This window comes from Oryx dammah, unplaced genomic scaffold (assembly GCF_014754425.2).
Source record: "Oryx dammah isolate SB20612 unplaced genomic scaffold, SCBI_Odam_1.1 HiC_scaffold_17, whole genome shotgun sequence".
In the NCBI taxonomy this organism is placed as follows: domain Eukaryota; kingdom Metazoa; phylum Chordata; class Mammalia; order Artiodactyla; family Bovidae; genus Oryx; species Oryx dammah.
Genome location: NW_024070201.1, coordinates 79,958,241 through 79,981,793, shown reverse-complemented (window position 1 = coordinate 79,981,793; position 23,553 = coordinate 79,958,241). Strand labels below are relative to the sequence as shown.

The 23,553-nt window shown below is 43.2% G+C and overlaps 1 protein-coding gene and 1 pseudogene across 1 annotated transcript in view; one reads left to right on the top strand and one right to left on the bottom strand.

The window, feature by feature from the left end:
• Positions 1–3,791, top strand: part of LOC120876057 — a 6,438-nt pseudogene extending 2,647 nt beyond the window's left edge.
• MS4A5 (membrane spanning 4-domains A5) overlaps positions 1–23,196 on the bottom strand; it is a 26,069-nt gene extending 2,873 nt beyond the window's left edge. Inside the window, exons 1-4 of the mRNA XM_040259473.1 lie at positions 23,044–23,196; positions 15,181–15,309; positions 12,338–12,394; positions 11,368–11,520 (exon numbers count right to left, since the gene is read on the bottom strand). Of these exons, the coding sequence (XP_040115407.1) occupies positions 11,368–11,520; positions 12,338–12,394; positions 15,181–15,309; positions 23,044–23,196 (492 nt within the window). The remainder of the gene's footprint in view (positions 1–11,367; positions 11,521–12,337; positions 12,395–15,180; positions 15,310–23,043) is intronic.
• Positions 23,197–23,553: the final 357 nt, after the last annotated feature.

The window sequence follows — 23,553 nt, the reverse complement described above, 5'->3', positions numbered from 1 at the left end:
GTGTGTGTGTGTGTGCTTATGTATCTCATATTTTCCGTCAGTGGACAATAATGTTCCTGTGTGTGTGTGTATCTCATATTTCTTTTTCATTCATCCGTCAGTGGGCGGTTAGTTTGTTCCCATGTCTTGGCAATTGTAACTCTTACTGCAGTGAACATGGGGGACACATATTTCGAGTTAGCGTTGCAGTTTGCTTTGGATTAAATACCAGAGTGGATTTGCTAGATCATATTATAGTTCTATTTTTAATTTTTTTAGCCACATCCATCCTGTTTTCCATAGTGATGACACTAATTTTCTTTTCTACTAACAGTACACAAGGGTTCCCTTTTCTTTACATTCTAGCCAACATTTGTTATTTCGTGCCTTCTTGACGATTACCATTCTGACAGGTGTGAGGTGATATCTCGTGGTGGTTTTGATTTGCATTTTCTTGATGATTCATGATGTTGAGCATCTTTTCTTGTATCTTTGGCCTTTTGTATCCTTCATAAAAATTTCTATTCAGACCCTCTGCCCATTTTTTAATTGGATTTATTTTGCTGTTGATTTGTATGGTTTTTAAAATTTATTTTGGATATTAGACTCATATTAGATATATTGTTTGCAGATACCTTCTCCTATTCTATAGGTTGACTTTTTATCTTCCTGATGGTTTCCTCTGCCATACAGAAGCTTTTCAGGTTGATATTAGTAGTTCCACTTTTTAATTTTGGTTTTTTCACCTTTGCTTTTGGTGTCAAATTCAAAAAATCATTGCCAAGACCAATGTCAAGGAGCTTCCCTTCTATGTCTTCCTCTAGGAGTTTTATGGTTTTAGGTCTCACATTCGTGTCTTTAATCCATTTGAGTTTATTTTTGTGTATGGTGTAAAAGACAGTGGCCCAGTTTTATCCTTTTGCATGGGGCTACCTGGGTTTTCCAAGCACCATTTAGTGGAGAGATTGTCCTTTCCTCATTTTATACTCTTGGCTCCTTTGTCAGAAGCTGACTGACCGTGTCTATGTGGGTTTATTTCTGGGCCTTCTATTCTGTCCCACTGATCTCTCTTTCTGTTTTTAGGCCAATACTGTACTGTTTTGATGACTGTAGCTTTGTAATATGCTTTGAAATCAGGAAGTGCAATATCTTCTGCTTTTTATTTCTCAAGATTACTTTAGCTATTTGTGGTATATCGTGGTTCCATACAAATTTTAGTGGTTTTTTTTTCCTTCTATATTTGTGAAAAATGCCATTGGAGTTTTGGTAGGGATTGCATTGGCTGTTGATTGCTTTGGGTAGTATGGACATTTTAACAATATTAATTCTTTTAATCCATGAGCAGAGGGTATCTTTCCATTTCTTTGTGTCTTCTTTATTTTCTTTATTCAATATCATATTTTCCAGGATGCCATCTTTCACTTCCTTAGTTAAATTCATTCCTGTATATTTTATCTTTTTTGATGTAATTTCAAATGGGATTGTGTTCACTGATTTTTCTTTCTGATAGTTTGTTATTAGTGTTTAGAATGCACTTAACTTTTGTTTATTGATAAATAATCCACCAAAAATTATTAAAACTAATAAACAAATTCCATGAAGTTGCAAGATACAAAATTGATAAACAGGCAGAAGCTTGCTCTGTCATCTCTGTGGAACGGCACAGGACATAGGACAGCTGAGACAATCTTAGAAAGGGATAAAGTAGAAGGGATCCCTCTCTGCAATATTAAGGGTCACTGTGTAGCTACAGGGCTTCCCTGCTGGCTCAGAAGGTAAAGAATCTACCTGCAATGCAGGAGACCTGGTTTGATCCCTGGGTGGGGAAGATCCCTTTGGAGAAGAGAGTGGCTGCCCACTCCAGTATTCTTGCCTGGAGAATTCCATGGACAGAGAAGCCTGGCAGGCTACAGTCCGTGGGGTTATAGAGATGGACAGTTGAACTGAGTGACTAACACTTTCACTTTCAAGAATTAAAACTTACCAAAGTCTCAAGTTCTTCAAAGCTTTACCTTCTTCTCTGGTAAAAGCTAAAGTGTTAGTCGCTCAGTCGTGGCTGACTGTTTGCGACCCCATGAACTGTAGCCCACCAGACTCCTCTGTCCATGGAATTCTCCAGGCAAGAATATTGGAGTGGGATTTTCCAGAGTAAGATGGCTGCAGCACGTGTGCTGAGGACAGCTGATTCTGCAGGTAAGTGGCATCATGCAATATTTGTCTTTCTCTGCCTGATGGACTTCACTCATTATGACAGCCTATTTGTGTCCGCTACTTTCAAACATGTGGTAATGTTCATGTTTTGAAGCCAAAATATGTGTGTTTCTTTGGTTATCCTGCATTCAAGTACAGTCATCCACATCAGTGGCTAAAAACAACGGCTGCTCTCCAGGGACAGACTGTTCAGTTCAAACTCTGAGACACTGGAGAAGGGATTAGAGAAGTGACTGTTAAAAAATGGTATCTAAAAGAAGGAGATGCAGGGTCTCAGTTTGATAGCATCTGTGAAGTTCAAAGTGATAAAGCTTCTGATACTATCACTAGTCGTTATAATGGAATCATAAAAAACTGTATTTTAATCTAGATGATACTGCCTATGTGGGAAAGCCATGAGGAGACACAGAAACGGAAGCTCTAAAAGATTCAGAAAAAGATGTAGTTGAAAGCCCTGCTGTGTCCCGTGATGAACACACACACCGAGAGATAAAGGGCCAGAAAACAGTGGCGACTCCTGCAGTTCGTGGCCTTGCGATGGAAACAATATTAAGCTGAGTGAAGTTACTGGCTCAGGAAAAGATGGCAGAATACTTAAAGAAGATATTCTCAACTATCTGGAAAAGCAAACAGGAGCTACCACCTCCTCCACCAAAAGCTGAAATCATGCCGCCTCCACCCAAACCGGAAGACAGAACTGTTCCCATTCCAATGTCAAAGCCTCCAGCGTTCACAGGCCAGGACAGAACCGGACCCGTGAAAGGCTTTCACGAAGCAATGGTCAAGACCATGTCTGCGGCCCTGAAGACACCTCATTTTGGGTATTGTGATGAGGTTGACCTTACTGAACTGGTTAAGCTACGAGAAGAATTAAAACCCATTGCTTTTGCCCATGGAATTAAACTTTCCTTTATGCCCTTCTTCTTAAAAGCTGCCTCCTCGGGACTGGTACAGTTTCCTATTCTTAATGCTTCTGTGGATGAAAACTGCCAGAACAGAACATACAAGGCTTCCCATAACATTGGAATAGCGATGGATACAGAGCAGGGCTTGACTGTACCTAACGTGAAAAATGTTCAGATCTGCTCCATATTTGAGATCACCACTGAACTGAACCGCCTCCAGAAATTGGGCTCTGCGAGTCAGCTCAGCACCAATGACCTCATAGGAGGAACGTTCACTCTTTCCAACATTGGATGAATTGGTGGTACCCGCCAAACCAGTGACACTCCCACTTGAAGTGGCATCTGGGGCCCTGGGAACAATTAAGGCCCTTCCCCAACTTAGCGAGAAAGGGGAAGTCTGTAAGGCCCAGAGAATGAGCGTGAGCTGGCCAGCTGGTCACAGAATCATCGACGGCGCTACAGTGTCACGCTTCTCTGATTTGTGAAAATCCTACTTAGAAAACCCAGCTTTTATGCTACTAGATCTGAAATGAAGATTGGTCAGACATCCTTGAACTTTCTGAGCTTCCAAAGAACGCGTAGAGCCCAGCTGTGCAGCACACGCTCCTCACTGCAGTTTGTGTTGTAAATGGCTTGTAACGTATGATTATGGTTCCGAGGCGCAAAGGGGATCAACTGTTCTGTTCGGCTTTTACTGAAAAGGAATAACAGTGTACTAGTTCTCCCAGGCCTGTCACACTTTATAGGTCACAGTATGACTTCTTAATACGGTGCCGAGGCCTTTGTGTCCATGGATCGAAACTGGAAGGAACAGCACAATGAATATTACTGAGAGACAGACAGCCATATACAGTATTTGCCCTATTTTTTCTCTCTCTCTCATTTTTTAAATTTTATTTTAAACTGAAGACTTATTTTATTTTAAACTTAAGTTAAAATAAACTCTCTAAGTTTCATTAAGAGTCTGAAACTTAGAGAGTTTCATTATACTTACTTGGGAAAAGGAATTTATATGCAAATATATTTTCTATTTCCCCACAATAATGCAAATTATTTTATAAAGTAAGTGCAATTATATTTACCTTTTAAGATATCCAGGAGTCTGTTGTTCTGTAGCTATTATCATCTGTAAATGTCTTATTTGTATAAAGTAATGTCTTTTGAAAGTGAAAATTATAAGCTAATCTTAAAATGTCCAATTATAGTTTTGTAACCTATAAGGCCATTGAAAGTATTTGTTTAAAGTGGATAAACTTTTAGAATTTTGGCAATGTTTTAGTGTTTTATTGGGAGAAATTTCACTTTTACAACCTTGCTTCAATGTGAGGAAAGTACTTGAAATGTACCAGTCACTGACATTGTCTTACATTCAGAAATCCATTACCTTTTAATTTTATTTTTATACTTTCTTGGTCTTTTGCTAAAAAGGATAGACTAAGAAATTAGAGTCTGTTCTGTTCTCCATATCCTGAGGAGGAACTTGAATCAGGGGAGAGAGAAGACTGATGGGTCATTATGGACATTAAAATAAAACAATAAATTTTGCACAGAAATAAAGGTGTCCTCATGATCACTTTTTCAGAAGCCCACTTGAATCAGAAAGTCAGGTTGTTTTTGATATTGTCTAAGTGAGTCCTGTTGCTCAAGTGAGGTTTTGTGACGGAAAAAGTTGTTTTAACGTCTTTTTGATTTTTTGCAAAATGGAAATCATGTGTGAGTCAGGAAATAATGGATCCAATGACTGTTATTCTTCGTAAAATTCAGATAATATGAAGGATTGCAGAGACAATAAAAGCACCCACAATCCTTCCACTACTAACAGTTAGATCAAGGCATCTGGATACATAGCTGTTCTTTTTATGAAAATGAGATGGTGCTGGATCTATTAGTTTATAATTTGATTTTTAATTTAACATTATATTATCAGTCAATAAATGATTCCATATTATAATCCTTAAAAAGAAAAAAGATACTGGAGTGGGTTGCCATTCCCTTCTCCAGGGGATCTTCCCCACCTAGGGATGGAACCCCGGTCTCCTGCACTGCAGGCAGATTCTTTACTTTCTGAGCCATGACGGAGACCTGGAAAACTAGAATTGCTCCCCATTTCTGCTTACATGTTAACGTTGTCTGGTATTGTGAATACTTTGTTTTAGTCCTAGTGTACATTATTATTATTATTACTGCATTGTACTAGCAGTACTCACCTGTGTGTGTCCATGTGTTTATTCTATCCTTTGATCTTTTTTGTGGCTGTTGCATCTCATTATGCTATCATTTTCCTTCTATTTGGAATTCATCCTTTATTATTCCTTTAGTGAGGGTGTACAGGAGGCAAACTCAATTTTTGTATCTCTAAAAAGTCTTTATTTCACCTTCATGTAAGATATTTTAATGGATAATGATAGATTATAGGTTGGCAGTTATTTTATTCAGCATATTGAAGATATGGTTCTGTTATCTTCTTTTATTGATGCTTTTGGAAAGTTAGCTGTCCGTTCAGTTGCTTCTACTTTTTCCTTTTTTGTAATTATTAGAATCTTTATTTATTTATTTAGTTTTAGTTTTAGTTATGATTGCTGAGAATTGAGAAATGAGAAGAAAACTTAATTTGGAAAAATAACTCAGCAAATAGTTAAAGTGCACCACAGTCTGGTGTGAAAGGCTACTGCCTAAATTCAAGCTTTTAACTTAAGGCTTTTCAGAGCCTCATTATTTTATTCGAGATAAACCCATGGAGAACTGTTTTAATGGTAAATTTATGTTAATTCATGTTTCCCGAAAATAAGATTGTCATCTGTGCCTGCCACTCTTCTGCTTTGCAAGTCTAACCGTTTCCTGTCCTGTCCCGGAAATCGCCCCACGGCTGACTCAGCTGGTGAAACCCTCTTGTGCCCTTTTCTGTTCTCGCCTGTTGGGCCTGAGACTCTGCGCTCTCCTCTACTTAACAAACGTAACAAATTAAACTGTTGATTGTCATAGATTTTGCTGGTAATCTTCGAAGGAGCCAGGCCAGACCCCTCACCATTACGGTCCTGTGACTCAGCTGGTGGCTGTCCCTGGGCCCCCGTGAGCTTCCCTGTCCGGGGTGTGACTGTCCTTGCTGGTAAGGCGAGCGTAGCACTTTTCATCGAGCAGGGTTTATTTATTTGTCCAGGTCGATGGTCTCCCAAAGTCCTTTTCATTATCTCTCAGATTTGTTCTTGTGTTTTTTCTCTGTGAAGGTCTCCCAAGCTTTGCCACCAGCCATCCCGTCTGCCCGTCTGCCTCCTATCTGTGTTTCTCTGTGTGTGTAAGAATAGGTCACAGGGCAGGAGTCATTTCAGGTTTTATCATCCTTATCCAGCCACAGGGACTAATGAGTAAAAGGTCTCTTTGAGCAATATCCCTTCTAGAAACAACTATCTTGGATTCCTCCTTAAAATATTAGAAGATTTATTTTTTTTTAGTTTTATTTATGTATAAGAAATTTGCTGTGGGATAGATTCTTTTTGACAAATTCCACCTGTCAGAGGAGGCTGATTCCTTTTGTCCGCAGGGAGGGGTGGATTTTCCAAGGCTGTCATTATCCCTCAGACTTCTTACTTTCCAGTTAATCACTGAGTCCTTGGAAAGTAACTCTGTGTTATATTTCAGTCAATATTTCAATGGATTTGATTCCCATTCTGAGAACATGGATGACACAATAAATTTGTCACTTTTCCCCTCTGATATAGACTGCTTTCCTTTGACAGCTATTTATCATTCTTTGCCACCTTAGGCAGGAGCTTGGTTATTTCAGAAACTTCATCAGAGAAAGAATACACATGAGCCTTGCTCGTAGACCTTGCTAACCCCGTCCCCCCCGACACACCCCTTTCCTGGCCTTAAGCTCTGCTCTTCTAGCATTTCTCCAGAAGTAAACGGTCCAAAAGACAGGACAGCTCGCAGACAGCGGGGGCAAGTGCCTCCGTTTACCAAGTAAACTGCTTCCACTCAAGATGATTGAAACAAAACTGCCCCCACCCCCCGCCCGGCTCAGAGTGACAGACACTGTTGGTGGCAATGTGTCATCTTCTTGGCCCTTTCCTCCCCGCTATGCTAGTTCAGAGCTCTCGATTGTTGGTAGACAGTCCTACACACATGGGACCACCAAGGTAATCTTTGAAAATGACTACTGGCATAACAGACAAACTCCTAAAAAGATACAAGCTACTGAAATTAACCCAAGAAGAGATAGAACATCTGAATATATCTATAACAAGTAATTATATAACTTCTACAGAGAAAAGCCCAAGGCCAGGAGACTTTGTTGGTGAATTCTTCCAAATGTTTACTGACCACATCATTGCTTCACAAATCTCTGCCCCCCCGCCACCAAAATATAAGAGCAGAGAATATTTCCCAGCTCATTCTGTAAGGCCAGTTTTAACCAGACACAGAATCAAAGGCGTCACAAAAAAAAAGGACAACTATAGACCAATATCTTTTATAAATACAGATGCAAAAATCTTTTAACAAGATACTAGGAAACTGAATCCAACAACATTTAAAAAGGATTATGCACAATGACCAAGTGAAATTTATCTCAAGAATCTAAGGTTTATTTAGGATAAAAAAAAATCAATGCAATATACCATATCAATAGAATAAAGGACAAAACCACATGATCATCTCAACAGGTAAATTGAGAAAAAGCATGGAACTAATTTATCACCCATTATAAAAATATTCAACACAGTAGAAAGAGGACAGAATGTCCTCAACCAGAAAAAAGTTCTCAGACAACGTTCTAAGGGTGAAAGACTAGATGTTTTCTCCCAAAGTACAGAAGAAAATTAAGGCTGTCTGTCTGCTCTTGCAACTTCAGTTCAACATTGTGCCGGATGTTCTAGCAAGGGCAGTTGAACAGAAAAAGAAAGGAAAGCACCCATATTGGAAGAAAAGGAAAACTATCTGAATTTGCCTATGATGACACCACCCTTATGGCAGAAAGTGAAGAACTAAAAAGCCTCTTGCTGAAAGTGAAAGAGGAGAGTGAAAAATTTGGCTTAAAGCTCAACATTCAGAAAACTAAGATCATGGCATCTGGTCCCATCACTTCATGGGAAATAGATGGGGAAACAGTGGAAACAGTGTCAGACTTTATTTTGGGGGGCTCCAAAATCACTCCAGATGGTGATTGCAGCCATGAAATTAAAAGACACTTACTCCTTGGAAGGAAAGTTATGACCAACCTAGATAGCATATTAAGAAGCAGAGACATTATTTTGCCAACAAATGTCAGTCTAGTCAAGGCTATGGTTTTTCCAGTGGTCATGTATGGATGTGAGAGTTGGACTAGAAAGAAAGCTGAGAGCTGAAGAATTGATGTTTTTGAACTGTGATGTTGGAGAAGACCCTTGGCCTGCAAGGAGATCCAACCAGTCCATCCTAAAGGAAATCAGTCCTGGGTGTTCACTGGAAGAACTAATGTTGAAGCTGAAACTCCAATACTTTGGCCACCTCATGCGAAGAGCTGACTCATTGGAAAAGACCCTGATGCTGGGAAAGATTGAAGGCAGGAGGAGAAGGGGACGACAGAGGATGAGATGGTTGGATGGCATCACCGACTCAATGGACATGGGTTTGGGTGGACTCCGGGAGTTGGTGATGGACAGGGAGGTCTGGCGTGATGCGGTTCATGGGGTCAGAAAGAGTTGGACACGACTGAGCGACTAAACTGAACTGAACTGAACTCATGTTCTTGTATATAAAATAGCCTAAGGAATCCTGTAAGAACTCTTACAAATAATAAGTTAGAGTGAGAGTATATAGTCTATTAATATAAAGATCAACTGTATTTCCACACAGTAGCAATGAATATTACAAAAATAGAATTTAGAAAGCAATTCCATTTGTGCATGTATGTGTGCTAAATCACTTCAGTTGTGTCCAACTCTTTGTGACCCCATGGGCTATAACCTGCCAGGCTCCTCTGCCCATGGCTTTCTCCAGGCAAGAATATGAGAGTGGGTTGCCATGCCCTCCTCCAGCGGCCCTTCCTGGCCCAGAGGTTGAAGTCACATCTCTTAAGTCTCCTGCGTTGGCAGCTGGGTTGTGCCACCTGGGAAACCCTAACTTTGTAATAGCATAAAAAAAGAATAAGAGAGGAATGAATTTAACAAAAAAGTGCAGGCTTGTATGCTGAAAACTGTAAGTCACTGACAAAGAAATTAAAGAACTAATCAAATGAAGAGGTTCATGGATAAAACAACTTTATATATTAAGGTGTCGATACTGGTCTACAGATTCAATGTAATACCTGTTAAAATTCCAATTGGCTTTTCTTTTCCCCAAAATTGACTGGATGAGCCTAAATTCATGTGGAAATGCAGAGGCCTACAGCAGCTAGAACAATTCAGAAAAAGAAAAACCAGCTTGAGAACTTGCAGCTCCGCTTCTCAGAACTTATTACAAATCTGCCATAATCAAGACGCAGTGGTTTCTGTGGGTGAGAATGTAAATCGTTGCATCCACGACGGAAAACAGTATGAAGTTTCCTTGAGAAACCGAAACCAGAGTTACCAAATGATCCCGGGATCCCAGTCCTGGGCATATTAACAGACAAATCCGAAGTTTAAAAAGACACGCACCCCAGTGTTCACTGCAGCAGTTTGCAACAGGCAAGACACGGAAGCAACTTAAGTGTCCACAACAGATGAATGGATAAAGACGTGTCACATAGACATAAGCCCGCGCATGCTCCGTTGTGCCGGACTCTTGGGGCCCCGTGGACTGTAACCCTCCAGGCTCCTCTGTTCACGGGACTCTCCAGGCGAGCACACTGGGGTGGGTTGCCATTTCCTTCCCCAGGGGACCTTCCCGACCCCGGGATGGAGCCTGCGTCTCTGCGCCTCCTGAGCTGGAGGCGGGCTCTCTACCTCTGAGCCGCCAGGTTCCCGTAGTGACCACTCCGGTTTGCGTTCCCAGCAACAGCGCAGGAGTCGCCCCGCTTATTTTAACCAAAGGCTCACGTCCTGGTCGGGGTGCAGGGAGGGAGGACGCTGTCGGGGGACCTGGTATAGGGCCACAGTTTCTCAAGGAGATTTCTTTCTTTCTTCACTCGGTTCAGTAAGTTCTCTCTGCTGTTATGGGGCAGAGGATTTTGTATGTCTTTTTGCCCTTACCTGAAGAGTAATCTATCAAGGACCCAGGTCCTTAATCTCAACGTGGAGATCTTTTCTAAGTCTTCCTACTTGGAGTGGACTCTGGGCTGTGGCCTCTTTCTCCTGCCCTACGCTTAGGCTGGGAATCAGATTCCAACTAGACAACATTGGAAAAGGCCTTGAGGAGCAGCAGCTGTGTTGGTCTTTCGCATCTTGTTGATAGATTTTTAGATTAGGCATTTGTGTAAAAATTGATCTAGGAGCTCCAGTTGACTCTTCAGCTCTTCCGTGTTTTTGAAGTGTTTTTTTTTTAAATGTAGCATTTTTCTTTGTTTTCAGAGAAGGTTTGATTCAAATAGCTCAGTTAACAATTACCAGAAGCAGTCTCTCTATTCTCTTTTGCCTTGCTTTCTACAGTCCTCGTACCTACAGACACTCAGTGTTTCTTAGAATGTGCCATATTTTACCTTTCTTAGGATCTCCCTTTTCCAGCTTTCTCAGCAGTTTTGGGGCCTCACTATTTTTTTCTCCATGTAGATTCATATTTTTTCTGTTTCTTCACACTAACTTCAGTGGTATTTTGGAAAGAGCAGAAAAAAAATGCCTGTTTTCTATCTACCATGTTTTATCAGAAGTCCAGTCTAAGTATTAAAACCAATACCATAAAAGTATTCCATATGTGACTATACGTGTATCCAGGACTGAACTGTCCCCATATTGCTATATGTACACTTTTCTTTTAATATATCACTTTACCTTTCGGGTTACATTTACTGGTATGCTTGTTTTATCTCCTTATCTGTGAATTCCTAAAAGTGGGGGGTTATAATGCGTTCATTTCTCTATTTTACAGTGCCTGACATAACAGTCTATCAGATACTGTGATTTCAGTAAGATGTTTGAGAATAAAAGACAGTACCCGTGTCTGCAGTGTTTTTTAGGTGATGCTAATAAATGGCAACCCACTCCGGTACTCTTGCCTGGAAAATCCCATAGACGGAGGAGCCTGGTAGGCTGCAGTCCATGGGGTCGCAAAGAGTTGGACACGACTGAGCGACTTTGCTTTGCTTTGCTTTCAATCGGGTGCTAATAAACCTTCCTGAGTGAACCCATTTCTCCTCGCCCTGAACGTGCAGCCCACTTACAATGAAGAGGGTGGTAACCGCGTAGCACTCACTAACGTCCCCAGCGTAGCCGCACAAGAAGTCTCGGTCTATGAGGAAGCCAATGGCGAGGAGGATGATTCCCGCTGCCGCGGCCAGGGCGCTCAGCGAGCTCATTATCCGGCTCAGCGTGACCTGAAAGAGAGTGAGGCCGGGACGCGGTGGCAGCCCAGCGCCCGCAGGACAGAGCGCGGCCGGCGGAGCAGGCTGTGATCGCGGCCCTGAGCTGCCCCGGGGCGGCCTGTGACCTCGGGCGCCTTCACTCGACCTCTGTGGGCTTCAGGTCCTCCTCCGCAGAAAGGAACTGGTCATAACCCTTCCACCCCCCAAAGCCGTACCTAAGTTGCCCCCCATTTAATTGCGGGAAGCAGCCCACAGCAGACAAAAGAGGACATAAGGATTAGGGGCAGCCGCTTCACCTTGCCTTCCCAGGCTCCACTTTATGATTGTTTAATGAAACCTTGTATTTCTTTGCAATTAAGCCCACAGGTGATGTCCTTTGCTGAAAATAATTGATTGGCCTATGAATTAATATCTCATGTCTTTGCTTCTTTGGGAAAAGTAAAAATACTCTACTTTATAACTTACTTGTAAATTAAAAGTTGGCATTCATTAACACTGTATTATTTATTTTGAGATTCTGCTTACAAGGTTGAATTACAGAAAATGGATGAGGAAGTTACTGGAACATTGAAACCCGTCCCCCGCCCCATATGACTGAGTAATGTGGGCAAGTCATTTATTAAGCCTCAGTGTCTAAGAATTTAACCAGATGCCCTAGAAACGGCACTAGTGTTTTATGGTTCTGTGAAAAAAGAAGTAAACACCATTGACTGGTGTCAGTACTTGGTAGTTTTTGGAATTATAGTGGCTTAAGGATTTTCCAAATTCGTTTTCAAGGCTGGAATGATTTAAAGTTAAAATTCTTTAGAAAAGGGGATAGATAACTCACCAGAGTTTCTGTGGTTTTTCTTTCCAGTGCCACTAGAAAGGCTCCAGAATTAACAAACTGTTAGAAAGAATACATAGCTTAGCGACAGACACATTGAGCTGATCTAAAGAATTCTCGCGGTGAACAGACCGCTGTCCGTTCCTTTGCACCCCCCGTCCTGGTTCACTCCGTCCCCAAGGCAGTGAGAAGGGCTGATGCCTTCCGTGAGCGCCCTGAGTGTACAGTGGGTGAAAGCCGGTCCTACCTATTTGAACATGAGAAATTTTTTAACCTTACTGGGCTTTTTTTGTTTTCTCGTCTGTCTTCCTTTCACAGCTATTGTGGACTCAGCTCTGATACCACGAGAGACTAGTGTCAAATCAGTTTACAGCCAACGAGATTGGATTCCACCATTCTTACAAGAAACCTCCTTCATAACCATTTGCAGTCCAGCGTGTTCTCTTGGATGAGAACATAGATGGAGTTGCAGCTGATACACTGGAAATTCCGGAAAAATCCTGGTAATTTCCATGGAGGTGAGTCATGCTGTGTATTGTTACTGTCTGGTGGAAACTTCCAATCTGATTACAACATGTCTGGTTTAAAATTCTAGTCCCGTGGACTGGAGCGTCTTCAGCTCCATCCCGCCACTCTCGCTGTGGGCGCTGGACTCAGCCCTCCCGTACCTTAAGCCTTTGCCTGTGGTTCTCCCCTGGCATGCAGCAAGGCAGCAGCGCCCCTAACGCCCAAACACCCCCACTCTTTTTCCTTCCCGCCAGGTTAACCGCTCATCCTTCAACAGTCAGTTAAGCTGCAGATTTCTCTGGAGAACCTGCCCTCTGTTCTGCAGAGTCAGCTTGTGTGTGGAGAAGGAAATGGCAGCCCACTCCAGTCCTCTTGCCTGGAAAATCCATGGACAGTGGAGCCTGCTGGGCTGCAGTCCGTGGGGTCGCACAGAGTCGGACATGACTGAGCGACTTCACTTTCACTTTTCACCTTCATGCACTGGAGAAAGAAATGGCAACCCACTCCAGTGTTCTTGCCTGGAGAATCCTGGGGACGGGGGAGCCTGGTGGGCTGCCGTCTATGGGGTCGCACAGAGTCAGTCACGACTGAAGCGACTTAGCAGCAGCAGCTTGTATGTCCTTTATCATCACCCATCACACCAGACGATACTTGTCCGAGGCTCTACTCAGCTGCCTGCCAAGGAGACGCAGGAGGCCCGGGTTCGATCCCTGGGCAGGGACGGCTCCCTGGAGAGGGAGATGGCAGCCCCACGCCAGTGTTCCTGCCTGGAGACTTCCATGGACAGAGGAGCCTGGCGGGCTACAGTCCATGGGGTTGCAAAGAGGTGGACACGACTGAGCGACTGACAGTCACTACTCAGCTGAGACCTCGAGACCAGGGGCTGCCGTTTCTCAGAATCCCCAGACGCTGCCAGTTTTCTGATACTAGAATAGGTGCTAAAATAATGCTTCTTGAATGTGATTAAATGCTTCTGTGCAGCTCAAAGGTACAGCTGAGAAGTCCTAGCTGCTTCTCCACTTCTCTGAAGAGTAAACTGATCTTTCATCTCTGCTTATATAAGCACTTTCTATGCCTCTGTGATATCTGTCAGCTACGTTGAAATGACCTGTTCCCATGTTTTCTTTCTTGCTAGATGTGGGAGCCCTTTGAAGGAAGGGCTCATGCATTATTCTTTTTCTCTGCCCCCTCCCCCACCCAGTTTTATTGAGATATAATTGAATTATAGCACTGTATCAGTTTAGGGTATAGAACTTAATGATTTGACTGACATGTATCATGAAAAGATTACCCCAATAAGTTTAGTTACCATCCATTCATAATCTCATATAAGTATCAAATAAAGGAACAGAGAAAGCAGAAAAGAAAAAAAAGTTTCCTTGTGATGAGAACTCTTAGGACCCACCCTCGTAAACTTTTCCCGTGTATTATACGGCAGTGCTAGCTGTGGTTCTGATGCTGTGCATCGCGTTTCTGGCATTTTTATATCTCATATGGGAGTGTAGGCCTTTAGAGCAGATTCGTGCGGCTCCCTGCTCGCCTCTGCCCATCCCCAGACCTCTTTCCTGGAGTCCACATACAACCAAGAGCATCTGGTACTTGTCTTTCTCTGTATGGCATTTCAATTGGCATAATGCCCTCAAAGTTCATTCGCATTGTCACAGGTGGCAAGATGTCCTCATTTCCTCATGAACAAGACTGAGTGGTGTTTCTGTGTGTGGCGTAGCACAGCTTCTTCATTTGTGCACTGATAGACATTCAGGTTGTACCATGACTTGCCTGTTGTAATCATTGCTGCTGTGAACATAGACGTGGCAGATATGCTTTTGACCGACCGCTTTTATTTCCTTTGGGTATATTCCTAGAGGTGGAATTTCTGGGTCATAAATCTATTTTTCATAATTTTTTGTGAAACCTCTATGCTGTTTTCCATAGTGAAAGTGAAGTTGCTTAGTCGTGTCCAACTTTTTGTGACCCTATGGACTGTGGCCCCCCCAGGCTCCTCCGTCCATGGGATTTTTCAGGCAAAAATACTGAAATAGGTTGCCATTTCCTACACCAAGGGTCTTCCATATCTGACTTATAATAGTAATTCATTTTGAATGGATGAGTGGACGAATAGTGTCAAGACCCAAGCAAATATTCCCAAAGGAACCTCAAGACCCAATGATGGAATGCAAGTAACTGATGAATTGGGGAAATCATTTCAACAGAGTTGGATTTTATCTTAATTTTTCAAACCATATCATACAACTCAGCGTAGCTCGTTTCATTACTAAGAACTCCTTAATATCCCTGTTGGCATGACTTCAAATTGAATTTGACTGACTTATACTCACCAAAACGGAGCTCCAGAATGGATATCCTGAAATAAATATAAAGGGAAACCTTGGGTATGGATCTTCCAAGGTGAAAAGGAGAACAATTCCAAAAGAAAAGTTCATCACTCCAAACAGGATCTGGACAGCCTGCAAATAGAGGAGAACGTCCTGGTGAAAAGCGATCAGCGTGGTGGGCTTCCTGTGTGAGAATTCAGGAGATCTCCTTCTGCTTAAAAGGAAATTGCCCCCATTTAGAAATCAGGGAAGTATAGTAGACGCTTCTTTATGAGGACAGTAGAAGCTTCTACAGATATTTTCTTGACCCCTCTGTCCAGTGATTGATGAGAGTAAAACGATCTAATTCCCTGCTCCTGAAAAGGTAGTCCATGGATTGGGAGCATTAGGACCACCTGGGAATCAGAGACACAGACTCTCAGGGCATGTCCCGTACTTACTAAATAGACTGTCCAGGTGAGACTGAGAAGTCTGTGTCTTAAACTCTCCAAGCATCAGGGAAATGCAGATAGAGAACAAATAGACATCACTTCACACCTACTAGGGGGGCGGCCATAAGAGACAAGGGTACAATCGCTAGAGCGGATGCTGAGAAGGGGGAGCCGCTGTGCCCTCCTGGTGGGGACGCATCACTGCGGCAGACAGGATGGGGAGCCCTCAGAAAGTGAAAAATCGTCCTGCTCCGTGATCCGGCAGTTCCGCTCCTGGGTATATGTCCAGAGGAAATGCAATCCCTATCTCGAAGAGCTATCTACACTCTCAAGCTAACTGCAACGTTATTCACAATAGGGAAGACAGAGAAACAGCCTAAAGGTTCATTGGCAGATGCGTGGATAAAGACACACACACGCACACACAGGAATCTTATTCAATCACAAAAAGAAATCCTGCTTTTACAACAACATGGATGGGTCTTGTGGGCATTATGCTAAGTGAAGTGAGTCAAAAGCAAAGGCGGACACCACATTCTGTCCTCTGTATGCTGAATCTAAAACCTTCAAACTCGGGGTTTCCCTGGCGGCTCAGTGGTAAAGAATCCGCCCGCCAACGAAGGAGACGCGGGTCTGATCCCAGGTCCAGGAAGATCCCACGTGCCGAGGACGAACTAAGCCCACGCCACAACTATTGATCCTGTGCTCTAGAGCCAGGAAACCACAGCTACTGAGCCGCAGCTGCTGAACCCTGCTCGCCCAACTACAGAGCAGCCCCTGCTCGCTGCAGCTGGAGGGAAGCCCGCACGGCAAAGAGGACCCAGCACAGCCAAAAATAAATGAAATTACTTTAAGAAAACATCAAACTCACAGGAACGGAGAGTAAGATGGTGATTGCTAGGGACTGGGGGGGGGCAGGGGAAATGGGAGATGTTTGTCAAAGGGAACAAATGTTTGGTTTTAAGTTCTGGGGATCGAGGGTCCAGCACAGTGACCATAGTGAGCAAGACAGCATTGTAGACTTAAAAGTTGCTATGAGAGCCAAGCTCTAACGTTCTCGCCACCATCCCCGCAAATTGTATGAGGCGAAGGAGTGATAACTAACCTTACTGTATGAACATTTTGCAATACATATGTGTGTCAAATCATCACATTGTACACCTTAAACTTATACAATGTTATATGTCAACTATGTCTCAGTAAAGCTGGGGGAGAGACCTCAAAGGCTTTGTCATGTAAGTGATAGAGTTTGAAAAACACCTGATTCTAAATCACCATAGCACAGGGAGCTTAGCTGCTCAGTGATGACCTAGGTGAGTGGAAAAGGAGACTCAAGAGGGAGGGGATAAGCGTGTGCGTATGGCTGAGTCACGACGTTATGTTGCACAGCAGAAATTAACACATCCTTGTAAGACAATCCTGCGCGGGTGCTTACTCGCCGAGCTGTGTCCCACTGTTTGTGACCCCATGGACTGTGGCCCACCAGGTTCCTCTGACCGTGGGATTTTCCAGGCAAGAATACTGGAGTAAAATGCCATTTCCTGCTCTAGGAGATCAACCCCACCCCCCCCCCCATGTCTCCTGCATTGACAGGCAGATTCTTTACCACTGAGTCACCTGGGAAGCTAATTACACTCCAATAAAAAAATAACAAGTCACCATACCAGTCTGGCCTCAAGTAGTGGACAGTCAGAAAACCCTTCTGCTGATGACCAGCCCTCTGAGCCTGTGGAGGTACAGTCATCTCCCAGAACCCAGAGCACCCCCATCTTTTCTACATTTTTCTTTTTTTTTCTCTCTGCCCCACATTTGTGGTGCTCTACAGCAGAGGCATCACTTTGCCGACTAAGGTCCGTCTAGTCGGGGCTGTGGTTTTTCCCGTGGTCATGTGTGGATGTGAGAGTTGGACTGTGAAGAAAGCTGAGTGCCAGAGAATTGATGCTTTCGAACTGTGGTGTTGGAGAAGACTCTTGAGAGTCCCTTGGACTGCAAGGAGATCCAACCAGTCCATTCTGAAGGAGATCAGCCCTGGGTGTTCATTGGAAGGAATGATGCTGAAGCTGAAACTCCAGTACTTTGGCCACCTCATGCGAAGAGTTGACTCATTGGAAAAGACTCTGATGCTGGGAGGGATTGGGGGCAGGAGGAGAAGGGGACGACAGAGGGTGAGATGGCTGGATGGCATCACCGACTCAATCGACGTGAGTCTGAGTGAACTCCGGGAGTTGGTGATGGACAGGGAGGCCTGGTGTGCTGCGATTTATGGGTCACAAAGAGTCGGACACGACTGAGCGACTGAACTGAACTGAACTTACTGACAACACCAAGTAGTGTTTTGGTTGGTGAGAATGATGAAGTGATTAGAAGGTTACAATATATGAGTCTGCGTCTTCGGTCTTCATTTATTCCCAGTCCACCTTCTCAGACGCTGAGCTCCCCTACTTCCAAAGCAAGTACTATTTGAAAAGGTACATTGTAAATGGTGCCATCCTCCTCACCTCCAGACTCACATGCTCAGCTCTCATCAAGCACCACCACTTGCGTCTCCCACCACCACCTTGCATTCCATATGCCAGAACCAAGTTCCCTTTTCTCCCTTTGAACCTTTTCTTCTTTCTCCCCTCTCTTCTTTGTTTTTAGCGTCATCTTTTTCTGAGGCTTAAAGTCATCTTCTGCTCTTCGAATGTCCCTTGACCTCCTGCAATCAGAAAGTAACCAAGCTTTCCTCTTCCTTCTGTTTTCAAAATCATAAATATCTGGCGTTTGCTCTTTCCTTTTTTCCGTCGTCAGCAATGTTGGGGCACCCGTTTCACGCACCCCAAGTCCCTCCCTTGTGTCAGTGCGTATGTGCGAATATTCTCAGCTTGTCTCCATCTGTGGTTGGGAAGTTGATCCCTTCTCTCTTCCTTCCTTGCCGTGAGGTCTTCCAGCAGGCACACACTGCCTTCTGCTTCTCAAGGCCTAAATGTTCTCGGGCAGTTACTGCTCTTGCAGTGGGAAAGCTTGATATTTGGGGAGTAAGTTCAGCTCAGTGGCTGCTACCATTCGTCTAAACTATTAAAATTGTGTTCTCACTGGCCTTTCTGCACCAGCATCCATTTTCCCTGTTTGACAGTGCAGAAGAGAAGCCCAATCCCATTACTTTTCTCAGTATTGTTTGAAACGCAGCAGTCATCAAATTCATTCAGAGAAGTGTTGAAAATGGTCTCCGGCCCCCACCCTCTCAAAATTGTAATTAGGTAGTTCTAGAACAAGGTCTGGAGACTTGGTATGTTTATAAAGCTCCTTAGGTTATTTTATTGATTTTACAGACTGGAAAATATTAATACTTATCTATGCTATAAAATCTGAGTAAGGATGGTTTATAGGGTTCCTGGAAATTAGGTCTCCAAATTGCTTTCCTGGTTACTTCTCCTCACCACTTAGTATTTTTTTTTTTGGTACCTTTTTCACACCATGGTAAAATGTACATATAAAATTTACCATACTTACCATTTTATTTAAAATAGCAAGCTTTATTTTTAAAAGTAGTTCTGGAATCACAGAAAAACTGAGTGGAAAATGCAGAGAGCTTCCGTATATCGCCCTATCCCCTTCCTTCACCTCCTACCCAAATATCGCCGTCTCCCACCGGATGGTGGTTTTGTTAAAACTGATGAACCAGCATCGACACGTGACTGTCAACCAGAGATCATACTTTACACCAGGCTTCAGTATCTGTGTTGTGTTCCAGGGCTTTTGGGAAATGTATGATGTCATGTGTCCACCCTTGTGCTATGGTACACAATGGTTTCTCCTGCCCTGAAAATTCCCCGTTCTCCACCTCTACATCCTGCCCTGCTCTCCTCGTTTCCTGGCAGCCACTGACGGTTTCGTCTGTGTAGGTCTGCTTTCCCAGGATGGCGTATGGTTGGCATCACGTGATAGTTGGTGGCCTCTGCGAGCCGGCTTCCTTCGCTCAGCAGTGTGTGCTTTCGGGCCCCCTCGTCCCTTCATGGCGTGATGGCTCGTTGCCTTTTCTGCTGAGTGATATTCCACTGTGTGGATGTACCGCACTTTACTGATCCATCCTGGTTCTTTCTTATTCTGTCCTTTTTCGATCCTCTCACATCTTTTAAGCGTAGCTTTTTTCTCCCAGCTCTCCTTTGCCATTCATGAAAGCTGTGCCACCACGAACTTCTGCCCATTATGCTTTCTTCATCTAGAATATTCTACCTCCCTCCTCTCTGCTTTCTAAAATTGCATCACTTCTTCTGTGTTCAGATTTGCCATGACGCTGTCGCACCCCTTAGCTGGAGGTAACTGTTCCCTCTGGCTGCTCCTGCCCCACCACCAACACCACTTAGGACTTTCAGTAAATGCTGCATTGAAATGCAGTTATTAACATTATCATTCTCTTCATTTCAAATTATTCATTTTCTCTCCTCAGTGAGAGAAACTAGACTGCATTTGTCTTTATGGGCCCTATAATGGTAAATGTAGTTTCCTGCATGTAGTTTAATAACGGGTATTTCAGAAATAATTTTCACTCTTCAGCAGAAGTTTGGAAGTCATTATATTTGAATAGGTGCTAATGCAGTTTAGACTGATGGCCCCATTCCTCATGTCAGTGGACCATATTTATGTACTAATCTCTTTATTTTTCCTGAAAAAAATATTGATTTATTTCTATTTTCTATTCTTAGAGGCCTGGGTATTGAAAGGATATTTTCTAAGATTTGGGCACATTATGGCCTCAAACAGCTTCCCTGGTGGTTCAGATGGTAAAGAATCTGCCTGCAGTGCAGGAGACCTGGGTTAAATTCCTAGATAGGGAAGATATCCTGAAGAAGGGAATGGCCACTCCAATATTCTTTCCCAGAGAATTCCATGGACAAAGGAGCCTGGTGGGCTATAGTCTATGGAGTCACAAAGAGTCGGACACAACTGAGCTACTAACACTTTCACTTTCATAGTCTCAAACATACCTGAATCCCCACATTGTCTGAAAACAAGATTGCTAAATAATTGATAATTAATGTTGATGAAGTGGATAGATGGATGGATAGATGAAGACTCACAGTATTAAGGAGATTTTCTGCAAAAACTTTCCACATACACAAATACCATATCATTGTTTTCAGACTGAATTTTGATTTTTCATTGGGAAAATATGAAACTGCAGAACTGAACAACCTGAGATATAGAATTTAGTGTGTTGACTTTGATTCAATTTTCTCCTTCCTTTCTTTTTTCTGAACTTGACTGGAAAAAAATCGTACAGGTAGTCAGTTTGGGGATTTTTACTATGTGACTTTTAAGAGTCCAGGGATCTTGGCTTATTCATTTAATGTTTTCCTTTCCATAGAATCTTACACAGGATTGATATAGAAGTGATACACATCTCCTGAATTTAATGAACATAAACTTTGGAACTGGCTCCTACCTTGAAACATGGTGTCACCAACCATAAAGAAAACAAAAGGACAACCTAAAGAATTAGAGAAATATTAGCTAACAAAGGTGTAATTTTCAAAACATACAAATAGCTCATACAATGCAACAACAACAAAAAACAGCCCAACCAAAAAATGTACAGAATATAAATAGGTATTTCTCCAAAGAAGACATACAGATGGTCAACAGACACGTGAAAGGATGCTCAGCATTACTCATTATCAAGAAATGAGAAGCTCCAAGGAGGTACCACCTCACACTGGTCACAATGACCATCATTAAAAATATATAGAAAAATACATGCTGGAGAGGCTGTGGATACAAGGAAACCTTCCTACACTGTTGATGGGAGTGGAAAACTGGAGGTTCGTTAAAAAGCTAAAAATGGTATTGTCATAAGATCCAGAAATCCAGTTTGTGAGCATGTGTCCACACAAAACTATAATTCAAAAAGATGCAAGTGCCGCAATGTTCTTGAAAAGTGAAAATTGCTCGGTCGTGTCTGACTCTTTGTGACCCCATGGACTATACACTCCGTGGGATTCTCCAGGCCAGAACAGTGGAGTGGGGAGTCGTTCCCTTCTCCAGGGGAGCTTCCCAACCCAGGGATGGAACCCGGGTCTCCCGCATCGCAGGCGGATTCTTTACCGGCTGAGCCACCGGGGAAGCCCAAGAACACTGGAATGAGTGGCCTGTCCCTTTTCTAGTGGAGCTTCCCAACTCAGGAATCGCACTGGGATCTCCCGCATCACAGGCGGGTTCTTTACCGGCTGAGATACGAGGAAAGCTCTTGCAATGTTCACAGCAGCACTGCTTTCAGCAGGCAAGACATAGACGCACCCTAAATGTTTTATCAACGGATAAATAGAGAAGATATAGGTCTTCCCTTGTAGCTCAGTTGGTGAAAAATTTGCCTGCAATGCAGGAGACCCGGGTTCAATCCCTGCGTCAGGAAGATCCCCTGGAGAAGGAAATGGCAACCCACTCCAGTATTCTTGCCTGGAGAATCCCATGGAGGAGCCTGGGGGGCTATGAGTCCTGGGGTCTCAAGAGTCGAACATGACTGAGGGACTAAACCACCACCACCATGCTTTCTATACACCGTGGAATGTTACTTAGCTATAAATGGAATGAAACAATCTCATTTGCAGCAACATTGATGGGCCTAGAGATTATCACTAAGAGATGTAAGTCAGAAAGAGAAAGACAAATACCATATGATATCATTTAGACGTGGAATCTAAAATATGACTTAAACGCACTTATCAATGAAACAGAAACACTCAGAGACCTAGGGAACAGACCTGTGGTTTCCAGAGGGGAGGGGAGGCGGGGGCAGGGTTGGACTGGGAGTTTAGGGTCGCAGGTGCAAACTATTGTGAACAGACAACAAGGTCCTACTCTGTAGCACAGGAAACTATATTCAGTACCCTGTGACAAATCAGAATAGAAAAGAATACGGAAAAGAATGCGTATATAACCGAATCACTTTGCTGCACAGCAGAAATTAGCACAACTTTGTAAATAAACTACACTTCAATAAAACAGATTTAATAAACATCATTCTACTGTATATATATATATATATCTATATAGTTCCCCCTTCTCTTCTTACCCACTGTCTTAGTTCAGGCTTCTTTAACAAAGCACCATAGACGGAGTGGCTTACAAAGAGCAGAAATTTATTCCTCGTAGTTCTGAAGACCCGAAGTCTGAGCTCAGATTCCCGGCCTGGTCGGGCTCTGAAGGAGGTGCTCTGCCAGCTCGCAGAGTGCTGCTGTTGAGAGAAAGCCAGCTAGCTTTCTGGCCTCCCCTCCCAAGGGCTCTAACCCCCGATTCATGCAGTCTCCACCACTGGAAACTAATGACCTCCCGAAAATCCCATCTCCAGATACCATCACATTAAGATTAGGATTTCAAATAGACATTTGGGGGCTAACAAACATTAAGCCTCTAACATACCCTCTGTGGAATTTACATGGGGGAAAGTCTTACTCACCCCTAAGACTTTCATTCTTGTAGCGAGTAATTTTGGAAAGGGCATGCTCGAGTCGTAGGTTGTGCCTGTAGCGTCCCCTGACTGAAATTCGGGCATAGTGATGTCTGGAGGAAAGACTAGGAACACAGGGCTGTGTGCAGCTCTTGAGCCCATGATGGCGTAGCTGAGATTTCGAAGTGAAACCGAAAAAATGATTTAGGTGACGCGTCAGCCTAGGTCATGTTCTTCTGTACCAAGGCTGTCTGAAGCACTGCCATTGTTGTGCTTTGTCTTGGAACTATAGAACCGCTGAGTCATAGTCACGGAATCTCAGGACTGGTCAAGATCTCAAGAAGGTCAGTGAGTAAAAGGCCCAGATCTGGGGTTCAGAGGATCTGACCAGTAGACCTGATTCAGTCAGGAACTCACTGTGTTCTTGGGCAAGTCATAGCCCCCTCTTGGTCTCAGCCTCCTTATCTGTGCACCTATTAGGTTGGACTAAATGGTCTATAAAGACATTTCAATTCTCAA